Genomic DNA, 24,667 nt, shown 5'->3' on the forward strand with positions numbered 1-24,667 from the left:
GCTGTGGTAACATGAGACATGCCGGCCGGGCGTCTCTCCCGGCCGGCATGTCTGTCACGTGCCCCTTTTTCTCTATCCCTCTCTTTCGATCTCTCTCTCGCTACTGCTGTAAGGAGAGGGGTGGGATACTGTATCAACTAACCCTCCACTTCCTCCCTTATCCATTTCTCTTGCAATCCCCATCTCCCACCTCTCTCTCTCTCTTCCTATCCCCCGCTCCTCTCCTCCTTTGCTGAGCTGAAGCTGAAGTCCTCAGCCCACCCTCCCCTTGCCATACCCCTACCCCAGCAGCCCCGGCTCAGCCAATCAGAGTGTACAGTGGGGGCAGGGCATAGCTGACCACCATTCCAGTGCAGCACTGCATTCACCGACAGCCAGGCAGCTAGCAGAGAGAAGCTAGGAAAGCTAGCACCACAGCACTGAGACACAGACAAGACACTGTGTGTGTGCCTGTGTGTGTGCAACCCAGGCATAGCTTCTTCCTCTTCACTGTTTTACTACCACTTTTACCTCACAACTCTCTTCAACTGGGACTAGGGCAGCTCAGGCGTGCTTTTCTTCACATTAGGATAAAGAAGGGATCAGTGAAGGACAAACGAGAGCTTGGATATCGGTTGTTCTTTCCTCCCTTTTCTCTCACCTCCGTCCGTCAGTCGCTGACAGCCCTCGTATACGTGCAGGCAGGATGATAGCGGCACAGCTTCTGGCATATTACTTCACTGAGCTGAAGGATGACCAGGTTAAGAAGGTGAGTGACTACAACACTTTTACTGTACTCTTCCTTCTAGAATGGGTCAGTTTTGTAAGTGTAGATGCTACTGACAGCCATGGTCACCGGTTGATGGTTGATGCTCCATGCATATCAATATGTCTCTGGGGCGTTTGATGAGGCTGGGTGAGGACGGAGCTTTGGGAGGGATGCCATGATGGACATCTGATTTAATTTTGATGAGTGGTTAGTCTTGTCTAGAGTAAGTATTGGAACAGGAGTGTGCAGTTTGTAATAAATGCAGTGTGTGTCCTTGAGATTAGGATGTGCCAGCTGGGTAGGCTAGCTGGTGGTGGTCGTGATGCAGTGCATGCTAGCCCCCCTCTCCTCGCTAAGGAGCGTTTCCGGGGCATCTGTTGCCAGGGCATCTGAAGCAGACAGGTGTCTGTGAGCTAGGGGCTGCTGGGAAGGAAGCAGTGAGCACTTCCTCTCTCCTTCCCCCTCTTCTCTCTCTCTCTCTCTCTGACTCCTCTCTCGGTCTCTCCCTCGCCATCGTCATGGAAACGGTTAAAATGCCAAGCCACACCTTGCCTCACCATCCTGCCCCCTGGCACTAGGCCTGTAACCAAATCAATTACCTCGCTCATTCCTGTGGATAGGAGGGAACATGCCCGTCGCTCTGGATAAGAGCGTCTGCTAAATGACGTAAATGTAAATGTAAATGATAGACAGATGTTGACTTCAGAACAGAAACAAGGCACGACATGTAGATGTCAGACAAGCATCAGAGACAGCATCTAGTTGTCTCAGGACACACATTATACATTAATAAATCCATTGGTTTTGACTTGACCTGTGTGACATCCCCTAGAGACTGAGTAAAGACAGATTGGCTCATTCTCTGACGGAGTGTGGGACAGGATTTGTGATGTCATGCGTGACATGTAGTGCAGCATGTGCACGTGCCCCTAGTATTGTAGCGAGCTAATGTGTGATTCACCACAGCAGTGAAAATATTCAGGCCCCTGGGAATAAACCCAGTTAACCATCACAATCCTGATTAAGACCAGTACGAGCGCTGATTGAGCAAAATATTTTATGACGTCAATTATTATATTATATTCTCATAATGAATTCTAATATATCTTAATGATAAAACATTGTACCAAAATTGTACTAGTATTTATCATTGTGATGAAAACAGATGGTCTCTGATAGCATGCATTACATAATGTTTGTAGCCTACTACAACTAAATTACTATCGCCACACACATACTCGTCTCTATGTGAAGGCTGCACAATGCTATTTATTTCAGGTCAATCATTCTCCAGCTATCGGCTCTACAGCAGTAATATTGTTCAGCTCAGCTCTTCTTTTTGGAGCCCCATAGCGACTGGTGAATACTAATGCCACTGCAAGAGATTATATAATAATCTGTGGATCCTATCCAGTTGTTCCCTCTGGATTGTGTTCCATTGCACTCTGGAATAATATAACAACTTGTAATGTCTGTCTGTCTTCATATTGCTAAGTACCTGCACTCCATCATTGGTTGAGTAATATACAGTATCATAACGATACATAATAGGGTCAGTAAAAACTCATGACCCTATTCCTTGTATATACTGTATCATGATGACATATCATCATAACATATTGTATCCATTCTTTCCTGTGGTGGTCTATAGATCGACAAGTACCTTTACTCCATGCGTTTCTCTGACGAGACGCTTCATGACATCAAGTGTCGGTTCCGGCGGGAGCTGGAGAACGGGCTGGGCCGCGACACCAACACCACCGCGACCGTCAAGATGCTGCCCACCTTTGTCAGGTCCATCCCTGATGGATCAGGTAAAGTGTCAAGTTAATACAGAGTAAACTTCAATACAATAGTGGTTCTGTGTGGCTCAGTTGGTTCACGAGCCAAAACAGGTCCCCGAAAATTGTGCACAAAGTCATCTATTTCGTATGACATGTTACATCCTGCAAAAAATTATTATAATAATTTTCCTGCAATTCGTATGATATGTTACGAATTAAAATAAATGTAATATGTTACAAATTGGAACGTGATTATCCAGTTCAATCTCTTAAAGTACAGCAATATACACATTGGAAATAATCCACACTGATGATGTTAGCTGCCTCTCTGCATAACAAAAGAACCTATACATTCATATACATTATCATAGGATAATGGCATGGATCCCATTTTGACCTGCAGCTTGCATATCTACTGGCATGTCCTTTCAGGTTACTTCTACAGTAAAAGCACCAAATTACCACTATTGGATCTTTAATGCTACATAGAAAATTGTGTTTATACTGTAAGCACTTTAAAGCACACACTACACTCCCAGCTTTATCTGTCCTGCAAAAATGTGCTGAGTTGTTTTAAATGGCCAGTGCCATTCTGTGACATTAGGCTTTTTGTGTGTGGCCCCTGTATTTGAACTTGGCAGGTCATATGGCCGCCTAGCGCCATTGTTGTGAGCCCAGGAGCAAAGCAGTGCTCTCTGTGGCCACTAGAGTGTCTATGGGCTGTCAGTATAATTAGCTGTGCTATAGCAGTGCATGATAACATTTAATATCGCTGACGCTGATCATTCAACTGCTAGATACAGAGACACTGAGCTCATGCAAAATGATGCAGGGGTCTACCGTTAGGGTAGTTGGGTTTATTGGGGACAGTTGGAGTGATTTTTTTCAGTTTATAGTATATAAAATGTATATGTTGTAGTTTAGTTTAAAGTTACAGGTAAGATTTATAGTTTAAGACATTAAAATAAGAGGAGATGAGTTCACTGTCTGTTTCCTTGTTTGTTTACTGCTGATTGCCTTTCAACATCAGTTAAAATGCCCAGCCCTCGTAAATGAATAACTAGAGTATTGGGTTACATTAACAAATGTAATGTTGAATGTCAACAGGCATAAAGTTATTACTTTGGAGAAGGGGAGGGGAAATACTATACGTAAAATGTTGCCTGATAATAAAATGTTAGAAAGCTATTTTGAACTTGCTGATAGTAGAGGCCACTGATAGTAGAGCCGACTGCTGATTGTAGAGGCCACTGCTGAGAGTAGAGGACATTGAGGTTAACTCCAAACATCCAACCTATGCATAGACCAGGGTGGCCTATCTTTGTTTGTAAACAGAGTGGCCTATGGACAGTAAATGCCAAGGCCCAACAAGGCTAGCCTTGCAGAGGGGTTGTTTCATAAAGCCATTCTGCCTTGAGCAGTTCCCTGTCATCTCGCATGTTAAAAATAGCCATCGTTTTCAGCCACTGGACATGAGGGGGTCCGGGAAGGGGGATTCAGTCAAAGTTCAAAGTTGAGACTATGGTGACAGCTGACAACTGATATGTATCAAGTATGTGAGATGTGTGTAAAAGTATTATCAACAATTTACTTAGTTACACAGGCCAATTACAAGCCATCAACGCCATGATCAACAAGATAGCAACACAAGTAATATATTTGCTGTGATGGTTTCTTTACAGAGTAAGGCACAATGAATATCAACAGTGGAGAATGCTTTTAACTGCTGGCCCTTTACTGTAAACTACAATCTAGATGGAACAGCAGCACTCTATAACAGTGTTATAACAGAACATTACCTAGTTAGCCTGAGGATAGAATTCTACTTTGCTTTAATGGCAGCTACAAATGGAGTCATCCTCTAGCCTGTAGGCCATCAGACACACCTCCATCCAACACAGCTCAGTGACATTTCATTCCAGACAGGTCAAGGGAACAGATTGTGATAATGCTCTCTGGTCAACACCAGACAGATGCAATGTAATTAGATCAGCTTGGTGCCTGATCTATACAATCAATATAAACAGGCCTTGCTTTACCTTTTGAGGACATAGTATGATTTTGTCTCCCTTCCTATAATGACATATAATCATGATATATAGCACCTGGCAGGCAATCAATTCAGTTCACCTAAAATTAATTTTGTAGTTAGTAACACACTGCTTAAAAGACACTAGAAAATAGTTAATGTTGTATTTTTTCTGCGTTTTTATTTTCTTTTCTCCAATCTGACAGAAAAGGGGGATTTCTTAGCTCTGGATCTGGGTGGCTCCAACTTCCGTATCCTGCGTGTGAAGGTGACACAAGACAAGAAGCAGCCGGTTCAGATGGAAAGCCTGGTCTACGAGACCCCTGAGGACATTATCCATGGGAGTGGGACGCAGGTCAACAACACCACAAAACACCACCAAAAAACAAACCAAAACACCCTCAAAAACAAAACAAAACACACTAAAACACAACAAAAAATCCTCAAAACTCCCCAAACACTCCCAGACCATCGCCTATAGTCTCATTCACTCACATCAGAGGTTCTCAATAAACAACAAGGATCACTTTGTATAAAAGCAGTCACTCAATATTGTTGTATGGATCTGTTTGTCCTATGAAGTGGATGTGACATCAAGACCCCCATCACAACACTGTTGACCTCTGTTGACTGTTGAAACTCCCGGAGAGAGGGCAGTTGGCAACAGTAACGTGATACCCACAACAATTCTGTAACGGGAGAGATCAATTGTGATTGGTTGAAACAAAAAACATTCCATGCTGTAACCGATAGGCCTACAGAGTGGTCGTAGTAGAGGACTGACTTGAAGAACTGCTGGCCACCATCATGATTTTTTATTTTTTCACCTTTATTTAACCGGGTAGGCCAGTTGAGAACAAGTTCTCATTTACAACTGCGCCCTGGCCAAGATAAAGCAACGCAGTGCGACAAAAACAATAACACAGAGCTACACAAACAGACGTACAGTCAATAACACAAAAGAAAGAAAAATATAAAAATCTATGTACAGTGTGTGCAAATGTAGAAGAGTAGGGAGGCAGGCAATAAATAGGCCCTATAGGCAAAAATAATTACAATTTAACAGTAATACTGGAGTGATAGATGTGCAGATGATGATGTGCAAGTAGAGATACTGGGGTGCAAAAGAGCAAGAGGGTAAGTAATAATATGGGGATGATTCACCAATTCAAACCAGTTTAATTGTTAATTAAGTGCTTGATAAGCCAATATGTTTGCCTTGCTGCTACTGTTATTATGTGTAATTGTATAACTACGTGCTTCTGTCTCACCCCTCAATGCAAGTTATTTTTATGTCTGTAGCTCTTTGACCATGTCGCAGAATGCCTTGGTGACTTCATGGAGAAACAAAAGATCAAGGATAAAAAACTCCCTGTAGGATTCACATTCTCCTTCCCATGTGCACAAACTAAACTGGACGAGGTAAGAGGTTCCAATAATGTATGCTTTTATAATGTTTTAATGCTTTATGTGAGATGTTGAGAAACCATACTAAATGGCATTATAATATATTTATATAATATATTTATATAATATCATTATAATATAAATATATATTTAAGTATAAGACAACTTTTAGGGTTTGAGTTTGTACAGTTCTGTTGTAGAGTAAATAACTGTGGGGGTGGTACCTCCCTGGGGGGACAAAATCCTTATAAAAAAAATAATGTCCACAAAGCCAACACTAGCTAACACTAGCTAACACTAGCCAACACTAGCCAGCACTAACCAGCACTAGCCAACTCTAGCCAAGACTAGCTAAGACTAGCTAAGACTACCTAAGACTACCACTAGGTGGTCATAGGACAGATTTATTAAAGAAAGTGCTATCTATTACAGGCCGTCTTAGTGACTTGGACAAAGAAGTTCAAAGTGAGTGGTGTAGAAGGCATGGATGTCGTGAAGCTTCTGAACAAGGCCATCAAGAAACGAGGGGTGAGCTTTCTTATTTCTTAACAATAATTGAATTACCACGTGTGCCACTAGAAGAGATTTAGAAAACATATTGTATTTGTCAGGACTATGAAGCTGACATCATGGCAGTGGTCAATGACACAACCGGAACGATGATGACCTGTGGGTTCGACGATCAACGATGTGAAGTTGGCATCATCATAGGTGAGGATACACAACATTCAATAAAATTATTGCACAAAAGTGTTATTGATAAAAGGTGGTAAAAGAAATGTTCAGCTTGCCAATGGCAAAGAATGGCCGTGGCTTTGTAGACTCATGTTAATTCTAAATTCTACACAGAGAGGCACAGTTCTAATGAAAATTAAGCAGATGTCGATTTTGTGGAACATTATTCTCCTGTGGCTTGCCATAGTGCTCCAGACAGGTTATTTACTAGGCTGGGTGTACTTTCAGGTACTGGTACTAATGCCTGCTATATGGAGGAGCTGCGGCACATTGACATGGTGGAGGGAGACGAGGGCAGGATGTGTATCAACACAGAGTGGGGGGCATTCGGGGACGACGGGTCCCTGGAGGACCTCCGTACAGAGTTTGACCGGGAGATCGACCGAGGCTCCCTCAACCCTGGGAAACAGCTGTAAGTCAAGACTGCAGGGCCTGCATTGTACTCAGGACTGCTATGTGGAATATGTGTTTATGGTTGTTGCTATAACGGAGTTATAACCTAAAGCTAATTCCAGTGCAATTTGTCAGTTAAACTTCCATTGAATCAGTCGCTTTTGCACTACAAGTGATAAATATATAGGGCTCCAGGAAGGGGCTTGCCACCCTCACCGCCAAGTTAAAACATTGTAGCCATTGTTTAACCCAAGCAGGTATTTACAAAATCTCCAGGAAGAGTCATGTTACATAACAATAAATCCTCAGAGAATGTAAAGCTATGTATTTGTGTACAAGCCCTAAAAATCAACTGACAGTGTCTCTGTTGTGTCTTTGTCTGGGAAGGTTTGAGAAGATGGCCAGCGGGATGTTCATGGGAGAGCTGGTCCGCCTCATCCTGGTCAAGATGGCCAAGGAGGGACTGCTGTTTGAGGGTCGGATAACCCCCGAACTTCTGACAAAAGGGAAGATCGAAACTAAGCATGTTTCAGCCATTGAGAAGTAAGAGGTCAACCATGGACAGTTTCTTAAAAGGAAAATATACCCAACTCCATTGTTTTTGTGGACTATATGACCTCCATTACATACAATGAAAAGTTATTTGAGGCTAAGTGAGTTGTAGAGCTCAAGCACTACATAAATACTTGCCATTGACCTCTCTCTCCCCATGGCAGGAGCAAGGAAGGCCTGACCAAATGCAAAGAGATTCTAACGAGGCTTGGTGTGGAGCCTTCTCAAGAGGACTGTGTTGCCGTGCAACACGTGTGCACCATCGTATCCTTCCGCTCTGCGAACCTCATCGCAGCTACACTGGGAGGTATCCTTACTCGGCTGAAGGACAACAAGGGAGTCGCCCGTCTGCGCACCACTGTGGGCATTGATGGGTCGATGTACAAGATGCACCCTCAGTGAGTACTCAATCCTACTGGAGGTCGATAGGACCTCCGCTGTGCAAGAACACAATAAGAGAACAGGAAGGAATTTCAAAATAGCCACAGGTGTCAAAAAATATGCTGGTCTCTACCACAAGTGATGACGCAATAACTTATCAATATTGACATTTCCCCGAGTACTAGGCTTCGATACAGAAATCCAAATCCAAAGCTTGTAATCTCTTCCTTCCATCCGCCCTTCTCCTCTCTCTGCAGATATGCCCGGCGTCTCCACAAGACGGTGCGGCGTTTGGTGCCCGACTCTGACGTCCGTTTCCTGCTGTCCGAGAGTGGAAGTGCTAAGGGTGCTGCCATGGTGACGGCGGTGGCGTACCGTCTGGCTGACCAGACGCGCCAGATCGCCCAGACACTGGCTGAGTTTCGTCTGAGCAAAGCCCAGCTGCTGGAGGTGAAGAAAAGGATGAGGACGGAGATCGAGAACGGCCTGGGGAAAAAGACTCACGACTCGGCCACCGTCAAGATGCTGCCCACCTACGTGCGCAGCACGCCTGACGGAACAGGTGACCGACAGGAGGGGTTGTGGAAGGATGGATGGATGGATAGCAGGAAGGATTTAAAGAAGGATTTAATATATCTTATCACCACTATTCAGAGTTGGCGGGAATCAGTTCCATCTGAAATGTAGCCGATTCAGGAAATAAATTACACCTCCATGGAGGAATTCCTTGTTCAACTGTTAGGGAATAAAATGGGACTGACCCCCCAAAAAGTTTAAAAGCTTCAGTGCTTTCATAATTGGTCTACTTTTTGTACCTTTTGTATAATCTACGAAGATCAACATTTGAAGCATGAGAATATCTTATGGAAATAGTGGTAGTTTGTATGGTATTGTAATATCCTTATCTAATTAGCCAGCCCTCGTGTTACAGAAAATGGGGATTTCCTGGCTCTGGATCTGGGAGGGACAAACTTCCGGGTGCTGCTGGTTAAGATCCGTAGTGGGAAAAGGCGTACAGTGGAGATGCACAACAAAATCTACGCCATTCCCATCGAGGTCATGCAGGGCACGGGAGAAGAGGTACAGCAATGGCTCAAAATACTAAATGTCATTAGCCAAACGCCATTAGATTAGGTCTCAATTCATGAACTATGATTCATCCGTTTTCAAATGTCCAGATACGTACTTCAGTAATTTCTCCATCCATAAATTGAGTCTAATTTATTTCTGTCTGCACTGAAATACAGTCAGCACATCATCAAGCCAATTAATCATTAAACTCATAATTTATGAATTAATGAATGCAGTCAGCGTATGATTAAAGACATTTTTTCCACCGTTTCCTCCAGCTCTTTGACCACATTGTGTACTGCATCTCTGACTTCCTGGACTACATGGGCATGAAGAGCGCCCGTCTGCCTCTGGGCTTCACCTTTTCCTTCCCCTGCCACCAGAAGAGCCTGGATGCGGTGAGTAGTTTATCTGCTGGCTAACATCTACCCTGGATGGGAACCCAAAATATATCCTGTTATGCATGATCCTCCAAAAATGGAATCACTCTCACTGACAATTATGATCAACATTCGCATTTCACAGTATATTTCATTGATCGTTCTCAGAGTGACAGTCATGTCTGCTATAACTATAAAATATGTGGATGCACCAAATATCAAGTTAATGTATTATGGTGATCATAGAGCTGGAACGATAAACCAAAAATTATTGACACCTACCACTTATTAAAGGTATTTTGCTGATATCATTAAATAGATAAGTAGCCTGTACTAGAGAAATGTGAAGGTGTAAATTAAATAAGTTTGCTAATATTGGTGATTGTTAATGGGACATTTGATGGCTACAACAATAAATCTTTGTTTTTGTTTAAAGTGTAATAAAAAATAACTGTGGTGTGCATTGTTATAAACGTATTGTTCTATTTAGCGTTATTGCATAAATTAACATATTTTATCGCAATATTGATTTTTGGCCATATCGTCCAGCTCTAGGTGATCGTAGTGTAACCAAAAAGTGCCTTTTCTGTTTTTCAGGGTATCCTTGTGAACTGGACCAAAGGCTTCAAATGCACAGACTGTGAGGGTGAAGACGTGGTGGAGCTTCTCCGGGAGGGCATCAAGAGGAAAGAGGTGAGGTTGGACACCACGCCTTATTTCACACCACTGTGATAATATGTAACACCTCCCCACAATATAACTCCATAGAGTAGAATCAAATAACTGGTGTGGAACCAGTTGCCAACAATGTTTCAGTGAGAATCACTACTGGCTCATTGATTTGTCGCTAGAAGTCGTTAGATGACGTTTTGCCGTTGCCATGACGAGTCACAGTACCAATTTGCCCTGCACAGCTGCAGTCCCCGACATAGCATTTTTGCCACCTCTCCCACCTCACACCCCCTTCCCTTGTGCTTCTCTGCCTGTGTGTGCACCATTGCAGTGACTTTTCTTGCACAGACAGCTTCTCCCATTGTTTGCGGAAGAAAAGTTTGAGTGGGAAAAGTCGCTAAATGCTATCAAAACCATAGAAACCCGTGGTGGCAAAACTCCCCAAAGGCAGCCTGAAAAGTAGCTGAATTTGTTGCTAGGCCCTTTTACCCAAATAAAAGTCACTGGAGGGGTCTGAAAACTCGCTAAATCTAGCAACAAAATCGCTAAATTGGCAATACTGTGTGGAACTCTCATTACACTCATGCACTGTCTCAGTCACCATCAACATTAACAGCCCACGTAATGGTTGATCTCATTCATAACACCATTTATCAACAATAAATCACTCTATGCGGTTGGAGATACTGATACCATCCCAGGTAATAATGTATACATTTATTAAACAATGCAAAATGCCAGACAACAATATATTTTTAAAACAATAGCATATCACCCTAAGTTATCGTTAGGGCCATATTCTAGTAGCATATGCTATGTCTCCATTGGCAACTTTCAGCAGTGCTGCAAAAATTCAGTTTTACTCAATGTGCTTCAGTCATTCTGGACTTGTTGTTCTGAGGGGTTCTCAGCCCAAATCACACACCAACATGTTTCTCAGTATCTTTCTTTTTATCAATTTCACCCTTTTAGATGGAGGATGGAGTAAGTATTAGTTGAATGTCAATGAGTAAATTCATTCAGGAAAAAAACAAAACAGGTAAAACGGAGCTGCAATGCCAGTCTCAAAAACCTGTCCATAGGCAACACAGTGACTAGAGCCTGGTTTCAATGATGGACTATTTTGGCATAGAGAAAGTACGTCACTACCTATGTCACTACTTTATCGGCTTCAATAAAATACTAAATATTAGCTAGCAAGATGGAGATCACTTTGGTTATTTTTTAGGAGTGCATTTCGCACGTGGCTATTTTGCATCAACTACCTTAACTAAAACCACTGCAAAAGTTTTCCCTGCAAGCTTTGGTTTTGAATCGCGACATTCTGGCTTGACTGCCTCGTGATTTGTGGGAGAGCCAAGATAATTGCATTTTTTTTTATCGACGTAGTGACCTAGCCATCATGTAGTGACCTAGTTCATCTATAACATAAGAGTCCATTACTGAAACCAGTCCCTCGTCACTGCGTTGCCTAGGGTTGGATTTCTGAGACTACCGCAATGCAGAGGTGTGGAAATTGTTTAAATAGCATGTTATTAACATGAGAAAATTGTAATAAACAAGAATGCAAAAATGACTGTAAATCTTTACAGGCAAAGTATAAGTCAAATTAACTTGAGTTTTTGTTGTGACCATTTTTGTGACCCGAATTGCGAGTTTATAGTTCTAGCAGCAACAGAAAATCAGGATCTTTACAAATGGGAATGGGAATATGATATCTCTTTGTTAATTTTGTGTGTGTGTGTGTGTGTGTGTGTGTGTGTGTGTGTGTGTGTGTGTGTGTGTGTGTGTGTGTGTGTGTGTGTGTATGCCTGTCTGTCTCCTGTCTGAGCTTCTGCATAATAATGAGTGTGTGGAGGGTCAGTGGGTTGCATTGTTCTTAAAGTGCTATTTGAAAGGTTGCCATGTCTGATATCATCTTTCAGTTGAACTAGCCATTCACTAACATTTCCAGGGGAGAAAAGTGGTTCATTCGTTGAAAAACAACCATTTGTACACAACAACACTCACACTGAAAATAATATTTGAAATGTACTCAATCAATTTACAGTTTGTGTGTTCTTGTTTTTTGCTTTATGACATGATGCATGACTCTAAATGGAGGTTTGTTTTCTGGTTGTGACAGTAAATTAAGGTGATGAATGAGGTTACTATTTAAAGCATTGGGTGAAGCAGAAAATGAAAAGTTCAACTCACTCAAATGTACTGTTCAACTCATAATGTTGTTTGTGTGTTGTGTTTTGTGTATGTGTAGGAGTTTGACCTGGATGTGGTAGCTGTGGTGAATGACACTGTTGGAACAATGATGACATGTGCATATGAAGAGCCCACCTGTGAGGTTGGACTTATTGCAGGTATACAGGCCACTACTTAATTTAATCAACACTTACAGTACAACATTGTTTTTTCTATCAATTGCAAAATAAATTGATGAAATTGGATACAAAGCTAATAGTTAAAACTTTCATACCAAATTGTATATAATTTACTGTAATGTACATTGTAATAAATAGTATATCCGCATTACATGTAATACTGTACAGATTTATAGACCTGGGATGTCATGTGCATTATAGACCTAAGACCTGGGATGTCACGTTCATTCTAACAGGGACGGGCAGTAATGCGTGTTACATGGAGGAGATGAGGAACATAGAGACGGTGGAGGGGAATGAGGGACGCATGTGCGTCAACATGGAGTGGGGTGCCTTCGGGGACAACGGGTGCCTGGACGATATCAGGACGCAGTACGACCGCGCCGTGGACGAGAACTCACTCAACGAGGGAAAACAGAGGTGACAAATGAACAGTCAAACTAGTAAATGGCTCTCTGAGCACAGGATAGGTTGAAATGTGTTTTTTTGGTTGTTGTTTTTTTGGCCTAAGTGTTTTGTTAATGGCCTGAGTATGCATCTGTACTTTATTTGAACCAGAATCCTTGACTCTAAAATACTTTAATGTTATCCATAATAAAATGGTGCTTGGTTTTGATTGTTGGTATGTTAGACTAAGAGTCATAGATGGCCTACTGTACTAAGCTCCCTGAGGAGAGATGGGCCTAAGTAAATTACTAAGTTATATGCCTCAAACTTTGGGTATGTTTCACTCCATGTCTCAGGTATGAGAAAATGTGTAGCGGCATGTACCTGGGAGAAATTGTGAGGAACATCCTGATTGACCTGACCAAGCGCGGCTTCCTGTTCCGTGGAAAGATCTCTGAGACGCTGAAGACCAGAGGCATCTTTGAGACCAAGTTCCTGTCCCAGATAGAGAGGTAGGGAATGTGATTAAACTAAAAAATATCTCGCTGTACTTACATTTGACCCTGTTAACTAAGGATATGTGCCTGGGGATGTGCATAACTATCCTGTTGTAATTTGGGATGTACAGAGATTATCTATGCTGTTGAGAACCAACACTTAATACAATTACCAATTGTTCACAACAATGGCATCTACATTGTTACAAACACATAAGAATATGATACAGACACCTTTATGAGACTGTAACCAATATTAGGCCTACCTGTATGCACAAGTAACTATTCAGTATCCAGTGACCCAATGGCTCTTGATTGACCTTTAACCCTTTCTTTCCCCAGCGATCGCCTGGCTTTGCTGCAGGTCAGGGCCATCCTACAGCAACTGGGTCTGGACAGCACATGTGACGACAGTATCATCGTCAAGGAGGTATGCAGCACCGTGTCCCGCCGTGCGGCTCAGATCTGCGGAGCCGGAATGGCCGGCGTGGTGGACAAGATTCGCGAGAACAGAGCGCTGGACCACCTGGACGTCACTGTGGGGGTGGACGGAACACTCTACAAACTGCACCCACAGTGAGTGATGGAGGATTAGAGAGAGAGGAAAGGAGATGGAAAAAAGGAGAGCCAGTGTTAGCTCATAGCAAACTAAATCCAAAGCTTCCTTTAAATGTTAAATTGTGGAAATTAAAAGCATATCCATAATGACGTGTGATATTAGTGTCGGAGGATAAGGACTTTTCACATCTGCTACATCTTGTCTACTTAGATATCATAGAAATAGAACTCTGAGTACAACTGTAATGAATCCGCATCAATTCAGTGATATGTCCTATGAGAGACAATTATCCTTATACTCATCTGACTATGTGTGCCTGTCTCCCTGTCTCTCCAGCTTTTCCCGGATCTTCCACCAGACAGTGAAGGAGCTCGCCCCCAAGTGTAACGTCAACTTCCTGTTGTCGGAGGATGGGAGCGGCAAGGGTGCAGCCCTCATCACAGCCGTGGGCTGTCGCCAGAGAGAACAAGAGGCGCTGCAAGCGTAATGAGCCACCCCTCTCGTCACCTTGACAATGCCCTGCTACTCCAACTTTTCTTCCACCCACCGCACAGCCCTTCTCTCCATCTCCCCATAGCCCCGACCCGGCAGCCGTGACTCCACCTCTGCCCCACCTAGCCACTCTCACAGCCGGAAACATGTCCGCATGCATAGGGAATTAAAAATACTAGAATATTTCACCTTTATTTATTTAGAATATTTGTACATTTTCCTCCATAGCTTATTGTCTTAAGTATCTGATAAATATAGTGCAAAATGTGTGTATTGCATATCAAAAGTTGGATTTTGCACTAAACCAAAAGGTTTTCTGTACTTTCCTCCTGGATATGCGAGTTACAAGAGTAGTAGTATTTTGGTGGAACTCTCAATTGAACCAGTGAACATTTGATCCAATGAATGAAGCTCACAACTCCTTTATAGTGATTACACTCTTTAGATATCTTTTCCAAAAAGGCCTCTGTGCTTATAGGGTGGAAAGCAAGAGTCACGGCTGTAAAAAGTCATAATTTTACATACCACCTATAGTACATACACCCCCCCCCACTCCAGTTAAAGTGTTCTACCTTGTTGCTACATAAATGTGAATTACTACTATACTTTAGGTGTTGTGTTTTGTGTTCAATCCCACCTATACCTACGCATTGTGTACACAAAGAATAAATGTTCATGGGCCCCAAGATAAGAGTGGCTACTCCGAGCGCTTCTGTGTGTACTTGTGACTGAATGTCTCTGAGTCCTACTGTAACATGACCTGTAGCTTTACATGTCCAAAGCTGTATGGAGACTGCATGCCTTATTCTGAGACAAATGGAGGGTACTGGATCTTTTTATTTTATATATCAAAATAGATTTGTGTTTCAAACTGTGACATGTGAATTCATAAAATTATATTTTGTTGTGCAGTAAATACTGTGGAGATGTCTCTTTCTTAGAATTTCATTGTACATGTGGAGCTGATTCAACAACAACCTTCAAGAGATGACAAAAGACAACTCCAATGATAGATGGACTAAGTTAAACATGGTGTTTCAAATTCCATATTAAACTTAGTTTAGGTAAAGCAGTGGTTCTCGAATGGTTTTGCCTCGGGACACAAATTGAACAAGGTTGTCTCAGTTGCCATCCAATATTAGCATAGCCAAAATGTAATGCTATATTGATAGTAAATGTACCAATTATCACCTGGGAACAACAGTCCCACATTTTTCCATCGTTAATCATTCCATGTTGCCCATATTCTTGATGAAGAATGTTAAGCTCTCACTGATTTGAGACGTCAAAATCAACTACATAGCGCTGCTAATAACTACATTGAGAATACTGATTGAAAAATAGTTCAGATGTTAAATTATTAAAACATATAGGTTCATTATCATTTCTACACACGTTCTACCTGGGTTTTAGTAGTTTAAGTTCAGACTGGAGCATTTTTAATTTACAAATAATCAAATAATAATATTTATTTTTCACTCAAGACACTCGCGAACCATTCAAAACCTCCGTCACAACCAACCAGTTGAGAATCGCTGAGCTAATGCATTACAATTATGCACTACATGTAGCTAACCATCCATATGCATACAGATCTGTGTGTGATTCTGCACAAAGTCTGTGCAGTCACTGGCACTGTACTTGCAGCAGAAATATTGGAGGAATACGCGCTAATTCTAGCTGTTAGATATTTGTTTACAGAAAGGCATGCATATTAATATACGCGTATTATTATCGCTACACACTGCAGATATGTAAATAAGGTAGAATAATTGTCGATAGACGAATATTAAATAGGTCGAAGACCAATGCAAGAAGACTGCTAGCCAGGAAGCTAGCTAGCTAACGGTAACGTTAGTTTGAAGCTAGCTTGCCATTTTCAACCAGTGGCCAGCTAGTCAAGTTAGCCATGCTAATTGGACCCTGGTAGGTGTCTGCTTTGGTTATTATAATTTATTGTAATGTCAATAAATGTCTACAAACCACATGCTCGTAGTTGTTCATGCAAATGCACACCGAAGACGTTTGTGTGTTCACGAGACTGAATTCGTAAAGAAGAACGTCAACCTACATAACATTAGCTTGATATCTAGCTAGCATATGGTAGCATTTACTGTGACAATTTGACAGTTATTTGCCTGTCTGGTTGCATAGATATTTGTGTCTGAAATAGGCATATTGACATAGCTATGTCTTACGAAATATAATATTATGATGCATTACATTTATATCATCGACATTATTGCAATTCACACATACCGCTCCTTCCACTGTCACTCAACTACACAAAAAGGGCTTTAGTTAGCTATGCAGATAATTCTTCCAAAAAATGATTAGCATATGGGCTGTTGTCTGCCCCACGCGCCCACTTATTCCCGCCCTTATAAATCACTTGTCATGGTCAGTCAGGCATATTACCTGTGGTCATTTAGTACAGGCCACAGCCACCTACTAATTATTTCCTATTAAATGTAATTTTTTACCTGTGAGATAAAAACAAAATACTGTAAGGATTTAGCTAGACCAGTTATATTATGTTACAGCACATACAATAATCTGTTGAACACAATTTTATATTTTCTTCCAGCAGGGTTGTACTGAGAGCTTGAGGTGACAGACTGCATGGTTAGGGGAGCCCTGCATGACTTCCAAGGAAACCCACTGACCAAAGCAGGGTCATCACTCAGTTAACCTCACACATTCTATTATACCTGCAGACACAGTGGATACAACTTCATTACCTCTAAGCAGCCTGATGAGTGTTTAAGGGGAGGCACCCGGCCCGCAGTGGCCCATGCTTCGTACCCACTTCCCTCCCTGCCTTCCCTCCCCTTCAAGCTGATTCAGAGCCGACAGACACTCTCCCGGCACCACCTCCCCACCCACCCTGTCCCTCATCCTCAGGCCATGGCTGCGGGCACGGAGACGGTGCACTACATCCACCTGCACAACTCCAGCCAGTCCGTTCTGGAGGCTTTACGGACGCAGCGGCGTGAAGGCCTCTTCTGCGATGTGACGGTGCGCATACACGATGCCTCGCTGCGTGCCCACGCCTGCGTGCTGGCTGCTGGCAGCCCCTTCTTCCAGGACAAGCTGCTGCTGGGCCACTCTGAGATCTCGGTGCCGCCGCTGGTCCCCGCTGAGACGGTGAAGCAGCTGGTGGATTTTATGTACAGCGGCTCGCTAGTGGTGGTGCAGTCACAGGCTCTCTGCATCCTCACCGCCGCCAGCATCCTGCAGATTAAGACGGTCATCGACGAGTGCACCCAGATCATCTCCCAGAGGAAGGTTGCTGCTGCGGCAGCAGCCGCAGCAAGTGGGGGTGGAGGTGGAGGGGGGATGACAGTTGGGGTCCTGCCAAAGCAGGAGGAGCGGGGAGGGGGTAAAGGTAGGGACAGCGGTGGTGGTTGTATTGGTGGTGGTGGCGGTGGTGGGGGTTACCAGAGCTTCTCGAACTTTGCCTTAGGGGACTGTGGAGCGAGCAACATGGTCACAGGACTGGGCGGATCAAACTTGATTGTTAATGTTAGTGAGAGTGGCCCAGGAGGCGCCCTTGGGCAGGCTAACCCAGTGGGGCTGATGGCTCTAGCTGACATGGGCAGCCCCGGGGCCCTCTGTGGGTCTGACGGGCTGAGCTCAGGGGCCGGCGGAGTCCTCATGAAGAACTCAAGTTGCACTCAGGATATGAGGTACAAGCTGAGAGACCTGCTAGCGGCAACCGCTAACGGCGCGAATGGCGGAAGCTCAGGGAATCTCTCGGTCGGCTGCAGCTCTGGTGTCAGCAGCGTGGACAGCATTGGCCGGGACAGTATCCGCAGCAATGCGGCTGACCTCTCGGAGGAACTTGTGGGGATGGACAGATACTGCGAGGGGGAGGAGATGGATGGACATCACAGAGGGAGAGACTTGGACAGGGACAGAGGGGCAGGAGGACACAGCCGCAAGCAGAGGCAGCCACTCAGGCTTCAGGTAAGATCCCCATGGTTACAGTTGCAAGGCAGGCAGATATGCAGCCAGACATCCTAAAGTGAATAAAGCAGGATTTCTAGATGGCAATTACCCTCATTGTGTCATTGCTGGAATTAAGCTATAGATCTGAACATGTCAGCAATAAACATAATTGAAAGGAAGTTGCTGTCCAGAAGTCTTATATTAGGCTGTCCTCCTAGATAATGTTCCATGGACTGATTAAACAGTGAACACCCCTTCCATGGGTCATTAAACATGGATGTAGTGCCAGCTTGCACCTCTTTTCAGTTGTTGTTACATTATACCTAAGCCAATTCTGTATACTCTCAGAAAAAACGGTCCCAAAAGGATTCTTCGGCTGTCCACATAGGAGAGCCATTTTTGGTTCCAGGTAAAACCTTTTTTTGGTTCAATGTGGAACATGTAACCCAAAAGGGTTCCACCTGGAATCAAAAAGGGTTCTTCAAACTCTTTTAGTTTCTAAAAGTACCTTTTTTTCTTCATTTATACATTGAGAAAATTATATCTAAGCAATAAGGGGGTGTGGTATATGGCCAATAGTCCACAGCTAAGGGCTGTTCTTATGCACGATGTAACGCATAGTGCCTGGATACATCCCTTAGCCATGGTATATTGGCCATATATTACAAACCCCCAAGGTGCCTTATTGCTATTATGAACTGGTTTCCAACATAATTAGAACAGTAAACAAGTATTTTTTTGTCATACCCATGGTATATGGTCTGATATACCACGGCTTTCAGCCAATCAGCATTCAGGGCTCGAACAACCCGGTTTATAATTCTCTTTTTACTGTCTTCACATTCCTGACCATACACCACAGTTTGAAGCACCACATTTTGTCTCGATACTCTAATTGATTATATATTTTTCTTTACCTTCTCTTAGGTTCTTGTAGGAGAGGAAGTGGTGGTGAAGGATGAAGGAGTGCAGGAGCCGGATGGAGGGGTCTTCGGCTTGGAGGAGGGAAGACGAGTTGAAGAGCAGGAGGGCACACAGGAATCCATGGCAACCTTCGGCCAGGTGAGTCTTGTCTTGTTCTACACAGTAACTTGATGTTGGAGCATGGTGCTGGCAAAAAACACCAGGGTTGTGGGTTCAAAACCCATATGGGCAGGATGTTCTGAATCTGTAAATTGCTTTGGATAAAAGTGTCTATACTCATTCTTTTATCATTATCACAGTTTTAGAGACTTTTCATGGTTATGTATCATGGTCAATTAAATTAGGTAATACTCATAAGTTAATTTTGTCTCTCTGTCTTACAGGAGGGTGTATTCTATGATGAGGCTGGAGTTTTCTCCCCTGGGGCTTTCTGGCCCCAGAACGAGCCGGCTCAGGCCATGTCCTTCAACCCCAGAGGAAGAGGAAACAAGCCACTGTCTCCCCCTACCTCCTCACAGTCCATCAACAACCAGGTCAGTTACAAATGTAAACACTTTTAAAATAGTCATTGCAACAATTTGTAAAATTGAATCATGAAAGTCGTTGGTGGCCATTATTTAAATTCCTGTTTCCCTTTCAGCTACTTTTTCAGTACCCAGTCAGCCAATCACAGCCATCAGCCTCATTCTTTGTGGGCGGGCCGATGGTTATTGACAGCATGGCAGGAACGGAGCACAGCCAACAGGCTCTGCCCCCGACACCAATGACCCCTGTTCTGTCATCCTGTGGCACGCCAGGCCCCTCACCTTCCTCCCAGGGATCTGAGACGTCCTTCGACTGCACTCACTGTGGGAAATCGTTACGTTCCAGGAAGAACTACAGCAAGCACATGTTCATACACTCCGGTAGGCCACCACTTTCTATATATACTAGTTACAATCACTTCCTTTAAAACATTTACTGTTCATGATTGTTGTATACACATGTTAAAACGCCACATAACAGATAGTCCTACTCTGATACCTATGTCATACTAACATATCCTATTTTCTGTTGTGTGTGCCTCAGGTCAAAAGCCTCATCAGTGCAGCATCTGCTGGCGCTCCTTCTCCCTGCGCGACTACCTCCTCAAGCACATGGTGGTGCACACGGGCGTGCGCGCCTTCCAGTGCTCTGTGTGCGGCAAGCGCTTCACACAGAAGAGCTCACTCAATGTGCACATGCGCACGCACCGGGCCGAGCGCACCTTCCAGTGCACCGTGTGCCACCGGGCATTCACCCACCGCACCCTGCTGGAGCGCCACGCCCTGCAACACACCCACCATGGGGCCACCCAGGGCCAAGGGCAAGGACAGGGCCTCCAGCAGACACCTAAACACAGCCCTCCAGCCCTGGCAGGGCCCTCGGGCATGTGCGGCTCAGCTGGGATGGGCGGCACCATGGCCAACATGCCCAGCCACGGGCCGCCATCCTAGAAGGAGAGAGAGGGAGAGGAGGGCCCAATTCCAAACTGATCCGTCACCCCTATCCTGGAGCCCTTTTCTGATCTGAGGGGATTGATAGGTATGAGCAACATGGTGGATGCTATATCTAGACCTATTGGAGGCTGGATGGGGTTTGTGCCATATTACTCACACCTATGAAGCCCTTGCAAATATGCAAGAGGGAGTTGCCAATAATGGAAAAGGGGGGAGATAACTGGTTTGGGATTGGGGAAGAAAATGAGAGGAAAGGGAGAGAGAGAAAGCTGTTTGAGACTAATTGCAGGAGATTGAAGGGAGGAAATGTAGGAGGGCTAAGAAAGCGAGAGACAGAAAAGGGGGGGGGAGAGAAAGCAAAATAGGCTAGAAAAAGAGTGCAGGGTGATGAACCGATGAAGAAAAGAGCGACTGAATCTATGAGAGTTACCATCATACATCAAGACGACATAGGAAGACTATTACATGCAGGAGGCACTGGACGGCCCAGGATCATATACCTCGAAACAGGAAGAGACAGGAAATAAATTACGGACACAACTTTTATTTTGAAATGTGACAGCATGTTTTACACACCTCAAAGAATACCTCGGCGGTCCAAAGACAGGCATTATGCTACACATGTTTAATAGCTACATCAAACAGCAAAACAGAGGGAACTAAAGCTAACTGAAATCCTTTCCTTTTAGAACAGTACAATTTTTCTTTACATAATATTCATTTACATTGTCAAGTTTATTTGTCGCTCATTTGTGATTTATTAATGCCGAAAACAATAAGGTAATTAATTTTAAAAAATTTAAAAGGATCTTTCAACTATAAGTGACACTTTTTGAGATAAATGAGAAAATCTGTACTTTTATCCGGCTTTTTAATCCGTGTGTATGTGGGGTTATTAATAGTTGAAGTCGGAAGTTTACATACACCTTAGCCAAATACATTTAAAGTTAGTTTTTCACAATTCCTGACATTTAATCCTTGTAAAAATTCTGTCTTAGGTCAGTTAGGATCACCACTTTATTTTAAGAATGTGAAATGTCAGAATAATAGTAGAGAGAATGATTTATTTCAGCTTTTATTTCTTTCATCACATTCCCAGTGGGTCAGAAGTTTACATACACTCAATTAGTATTTTGTATCATTGCCTTTAAATTATTTGGGTCAACTTGGGTCAAACGTCTCAGGTAGCCTTCCACAAACTTCCCACAATAAGTTGGTTGAAATTTGGCCCATTCCTCTTAACAAAACTGGTGTAACCGAGTCAGGTTTGTAGGCCTCCTTGCTCGCACACGCTTTTTCAGTTCTGCCCACAAATGTTCTATAGGATTGAGGTCAGGGCTTTGTGATGGCCACTCCAATACCTTGACTTTGTGGTCCCTAAGCCATTTTGCCCCAACTTTGGAAGTATGCTTGGGGTCATTGTCCATTTGGAAGACCCATTTGTGACCAAGCTTTAACTTCCAGACAGATGTCTTGAGATATTGCTTCAATATATTCACATAATTTTCCTCCCTCATGACGTCATCTATTTTGTGAAGTGCACCAGTTCCTCCTGCAGCAAAGCACCCCTCACAACATGATGCTGCCACCCCTGTGCTTCGCGGTTGGGATAGTTTTCTTCGGCTTGCAAGCCTCCCCCTTTTTCCTCCAAACATAACAATGGTCATTATGGCCAAACAGTTCTATTTTTGTTTCATCAGACCAGAGGACACTTCTCCAAAAAAGTATGATCTTTGTCCCCATGTGCAGTTGCAAACCGTAGTCTGTCTTTTTTGTTGCGGTTTTGGAGCAGTGGCTTCTTCCTTGCTGAGCGGCCTTTCAGGTTATGTCGATATAGGACTCGTTTTACTGTGGATATAGATACTTTTGTACTTGTTTCCTCCAGCATCTTCACAAGGTCCTTTGCTGTTGTTCTGGGATTGATTTGCACTTTTTGCACCAAATTCCGTTCATCTCCAGGAGACAGAATGCGTCTCCTTCCTGAGCGGTATGACGGCTGCATGGTCCCATGGTGTTTATACTTGCGTACTATTGTTTGTACAGATGAACGTGGTACCTTCAGGCATTTCGAAATTGCTCCCAAGGATGAACCAGACTTGTTGAGTACTACAATTTTTTTTCTGAGTTCTTGGCTGATTTCTTTTGATGATGTCAAGCAAAGAGGCACTGAGTTTGAAGGTAGGCCTTAAAATACTTCCACAGGTACACCTCCAATTGACTCAAATTATTTCAATTTGCCTATCAGAAGCTTCTAAAGCCATGACATCATTTTCTGGAATGTTCCAAGCTGTTTAAAGGCACAGTCAACTTAGTGTATGTGAACTTCTGACCCACTGGAATTGTGATACATTGAATTATAAGTGAAATAATCTGTCTATAAACAACTGTTGGAAAAATTACTTGTGTCATGCACAAAGTAGATGTCCTAATCGATTTGCCAAAACTATAGTTTATTCACCAAAATTTGTGGAGTGGTTGAAAAACAAGTTTTAATGACTCCAACCTAAGTCTGTAAACTTCCGACTTCAACTGTATATGTGATTTTGGGGCGCTGAATGGGAAGGTTTGTTGCTGAGAACTATAACTTTTTTCTCCAACGGCTTCATTTAATACTTTAAAATGTTTTTATTGTAACTAAATAAATAATGAGGAAATATAATCACCCAGAGTAGATTTGAGTACCACGGTAATATTTATTACAATTTGACAATAATTACTATGCACAATACATTTTTGCACATTGTGTAATTTAATTATGCTTTATATGTTGTCCTACCCTAGATATTTGCCTTTAGAAAAATATATTTGCCCTAATATTACTAATGTATATCATGGAGAACATAGAATGTTTTGTTTTTGTTTCCAACTTCCCACCTTAAAGATGATTTTAGATATGCAGTATATAGACCCCACTAGACATAAAAGCCAACTGAGCCAGTGAGACCAGCTAAACCCCTTTAAGATTCCTTCTGGTCTTCACTTTAAACTTTTAACATAAAATGTCTCCTCACAATGAAGAAACATTCTGCTTAATCATGATGATCTCATTGAGCTACGCACTGTTCACTAATCTCTATAATGGGAATCTGTTAAAACCCTGTTAATAGAAAGTTGACATGATTTATAGATCAGTTAAATCTGTGCTGCATATAGTTCAGGCTGACCCTTGTGAACAAACAGGTGATTAGGCTGTTCCAGAGATTTTTGTATCCTCAGCAACTCAAATGTTTCTTGTACATTTTGTCTGAGGTGGACCTGTGTACAGTACTGTATTATGTGTGCTTAAAGCCATGTCAGAAGAATGCATCCCATTGTAATGATGTACTGTGTTTTGCCTTTTTTATTTAGCTTTCTTTGCGTGAAGGGGGTGATAAATGTTTTGAGTATAACTGCAAGTCAAATATGTCATAAGAAAATAAGTCGTTTTTATAAAGCACCAATCATGCTATGTATACCACGTTTTATGTATGGAAAAGCTAAAAGGCATGATCTAACTTTTTATGAAAAAATTACATGTACGTACTTCAATGACTTTATTGAATTTTAAAACATGATTTTAAACATTTCAAACATTTCTTTCTCCAAATAAAGTCTTATGGCTACAAGCCAACTTGTTGTCCTACAGTTGATTATTTGACCAAAAGGTATAGGGGGTAAAACAAGCATATTTATTCTTATCAAAATAGTTTTGAATCTCTTCTTTGTTTTAGGTTTGGTTTTATCTCATTCTAAAAACAAGTAATACATTTTACTGTTGACCAATTTCACCGTTTTCTGTTGTCTACATCCCTTCGATCCTAACCAATTTATATGAAAGACAATATAAAAAGCTTTCTTTTCTTAAACGCTATA

The 24,667-nt window shown here is 42.7% G+C and overlaps 2 protein-coding genes across 3 annotated transcripts; both read left to right on the plus strand.

The window, feature by feature from the left end:
* Positions 1-329: 329 nt before the first annotated feature.
* On the plus strand, positions 330-15,378 carry LOC135523618 (hexokinase-1-like). Its single transcript, XM_064950409.1, has 18 exons — positions 330-748; positions 2,400-2,562; positions 4,768-4,916; positions 5,864-5,983; positions 6,401-6,496; positions 6,580-6,679; positions 6,932-7,115; positions 7,484-7,639; positions 7,813-8,046; positions 8,287-8,591; positions 8,961-9,109; positions 9,379-9,498; positions 10,078-10,173; positions 12,407-12,506; positions 12,764-12,947; positions 13,271-13,426; positions 13,754-13,987; positions 14,307-15,378. Exons 1-18 carry the CDS (start codon positions 686-688, stop codon positions 14,455-14,457), a joined length of 2,760 nt encoding a protein of 919 aa, XP_064806481.1. The 5' UTR covers positions 330-685; the 3' UTR covers positions 14,458-15,378.
* Positions 15,379-16,084: 706 nt separating this feature from the next.
* LOC135523623 (zinc finger and BTB domain-containing protein 45-like) lies at positions 16,085-24,425 on the plus strand. 2 transcript variants are annotated; one of them, XM_064950423.1, is made up of 6 exons: positions 16,085-16,388; positions 17,050-18,431; positions 19,341-19,475; positions 19,721-19,870; positions 19,978-20,242; positions 20,406-24,425. In XM_064950423.1, exons 2-6 carry the CDS (start codon positions 17,370-17,372, stop codon positions 20,810-20,812), a joined length of 2,019 nt encoding a protein of 672 aa, XP_064806495.1. In that variant the 5' UTR covers positions 16,085-16,388; positions 17,050-17,369; the 3' UTR covers positions 20,813-24,425. The 2 variants fall into 2 exon arrangements, with proteins under 2 accessions (XP_064806495.1, XP_064806504.1); XM_064950432.1 differs by having other exon boundaries at positions 17,053-18,431.
* The last annotated feature ends 242 nt before the right edge of the window (positions 24,426-24,667 follow it).

Source organism: Oncorhynchus masou, chromosome 4, assembly GCF_036934945.1.
Source record: "Oncorhynchus masou masou isolate Uvic2021 chromosome 4, UVic_Omas_1.1, whole genome shotgun sequence".
NCBI classification, from domain to species: Eukaryota; Metazoa; Chordata; class Actinopteri; order Salmoniformes; family Salmonidae; genus Oncorhynchus; species Oncorhynchus masou.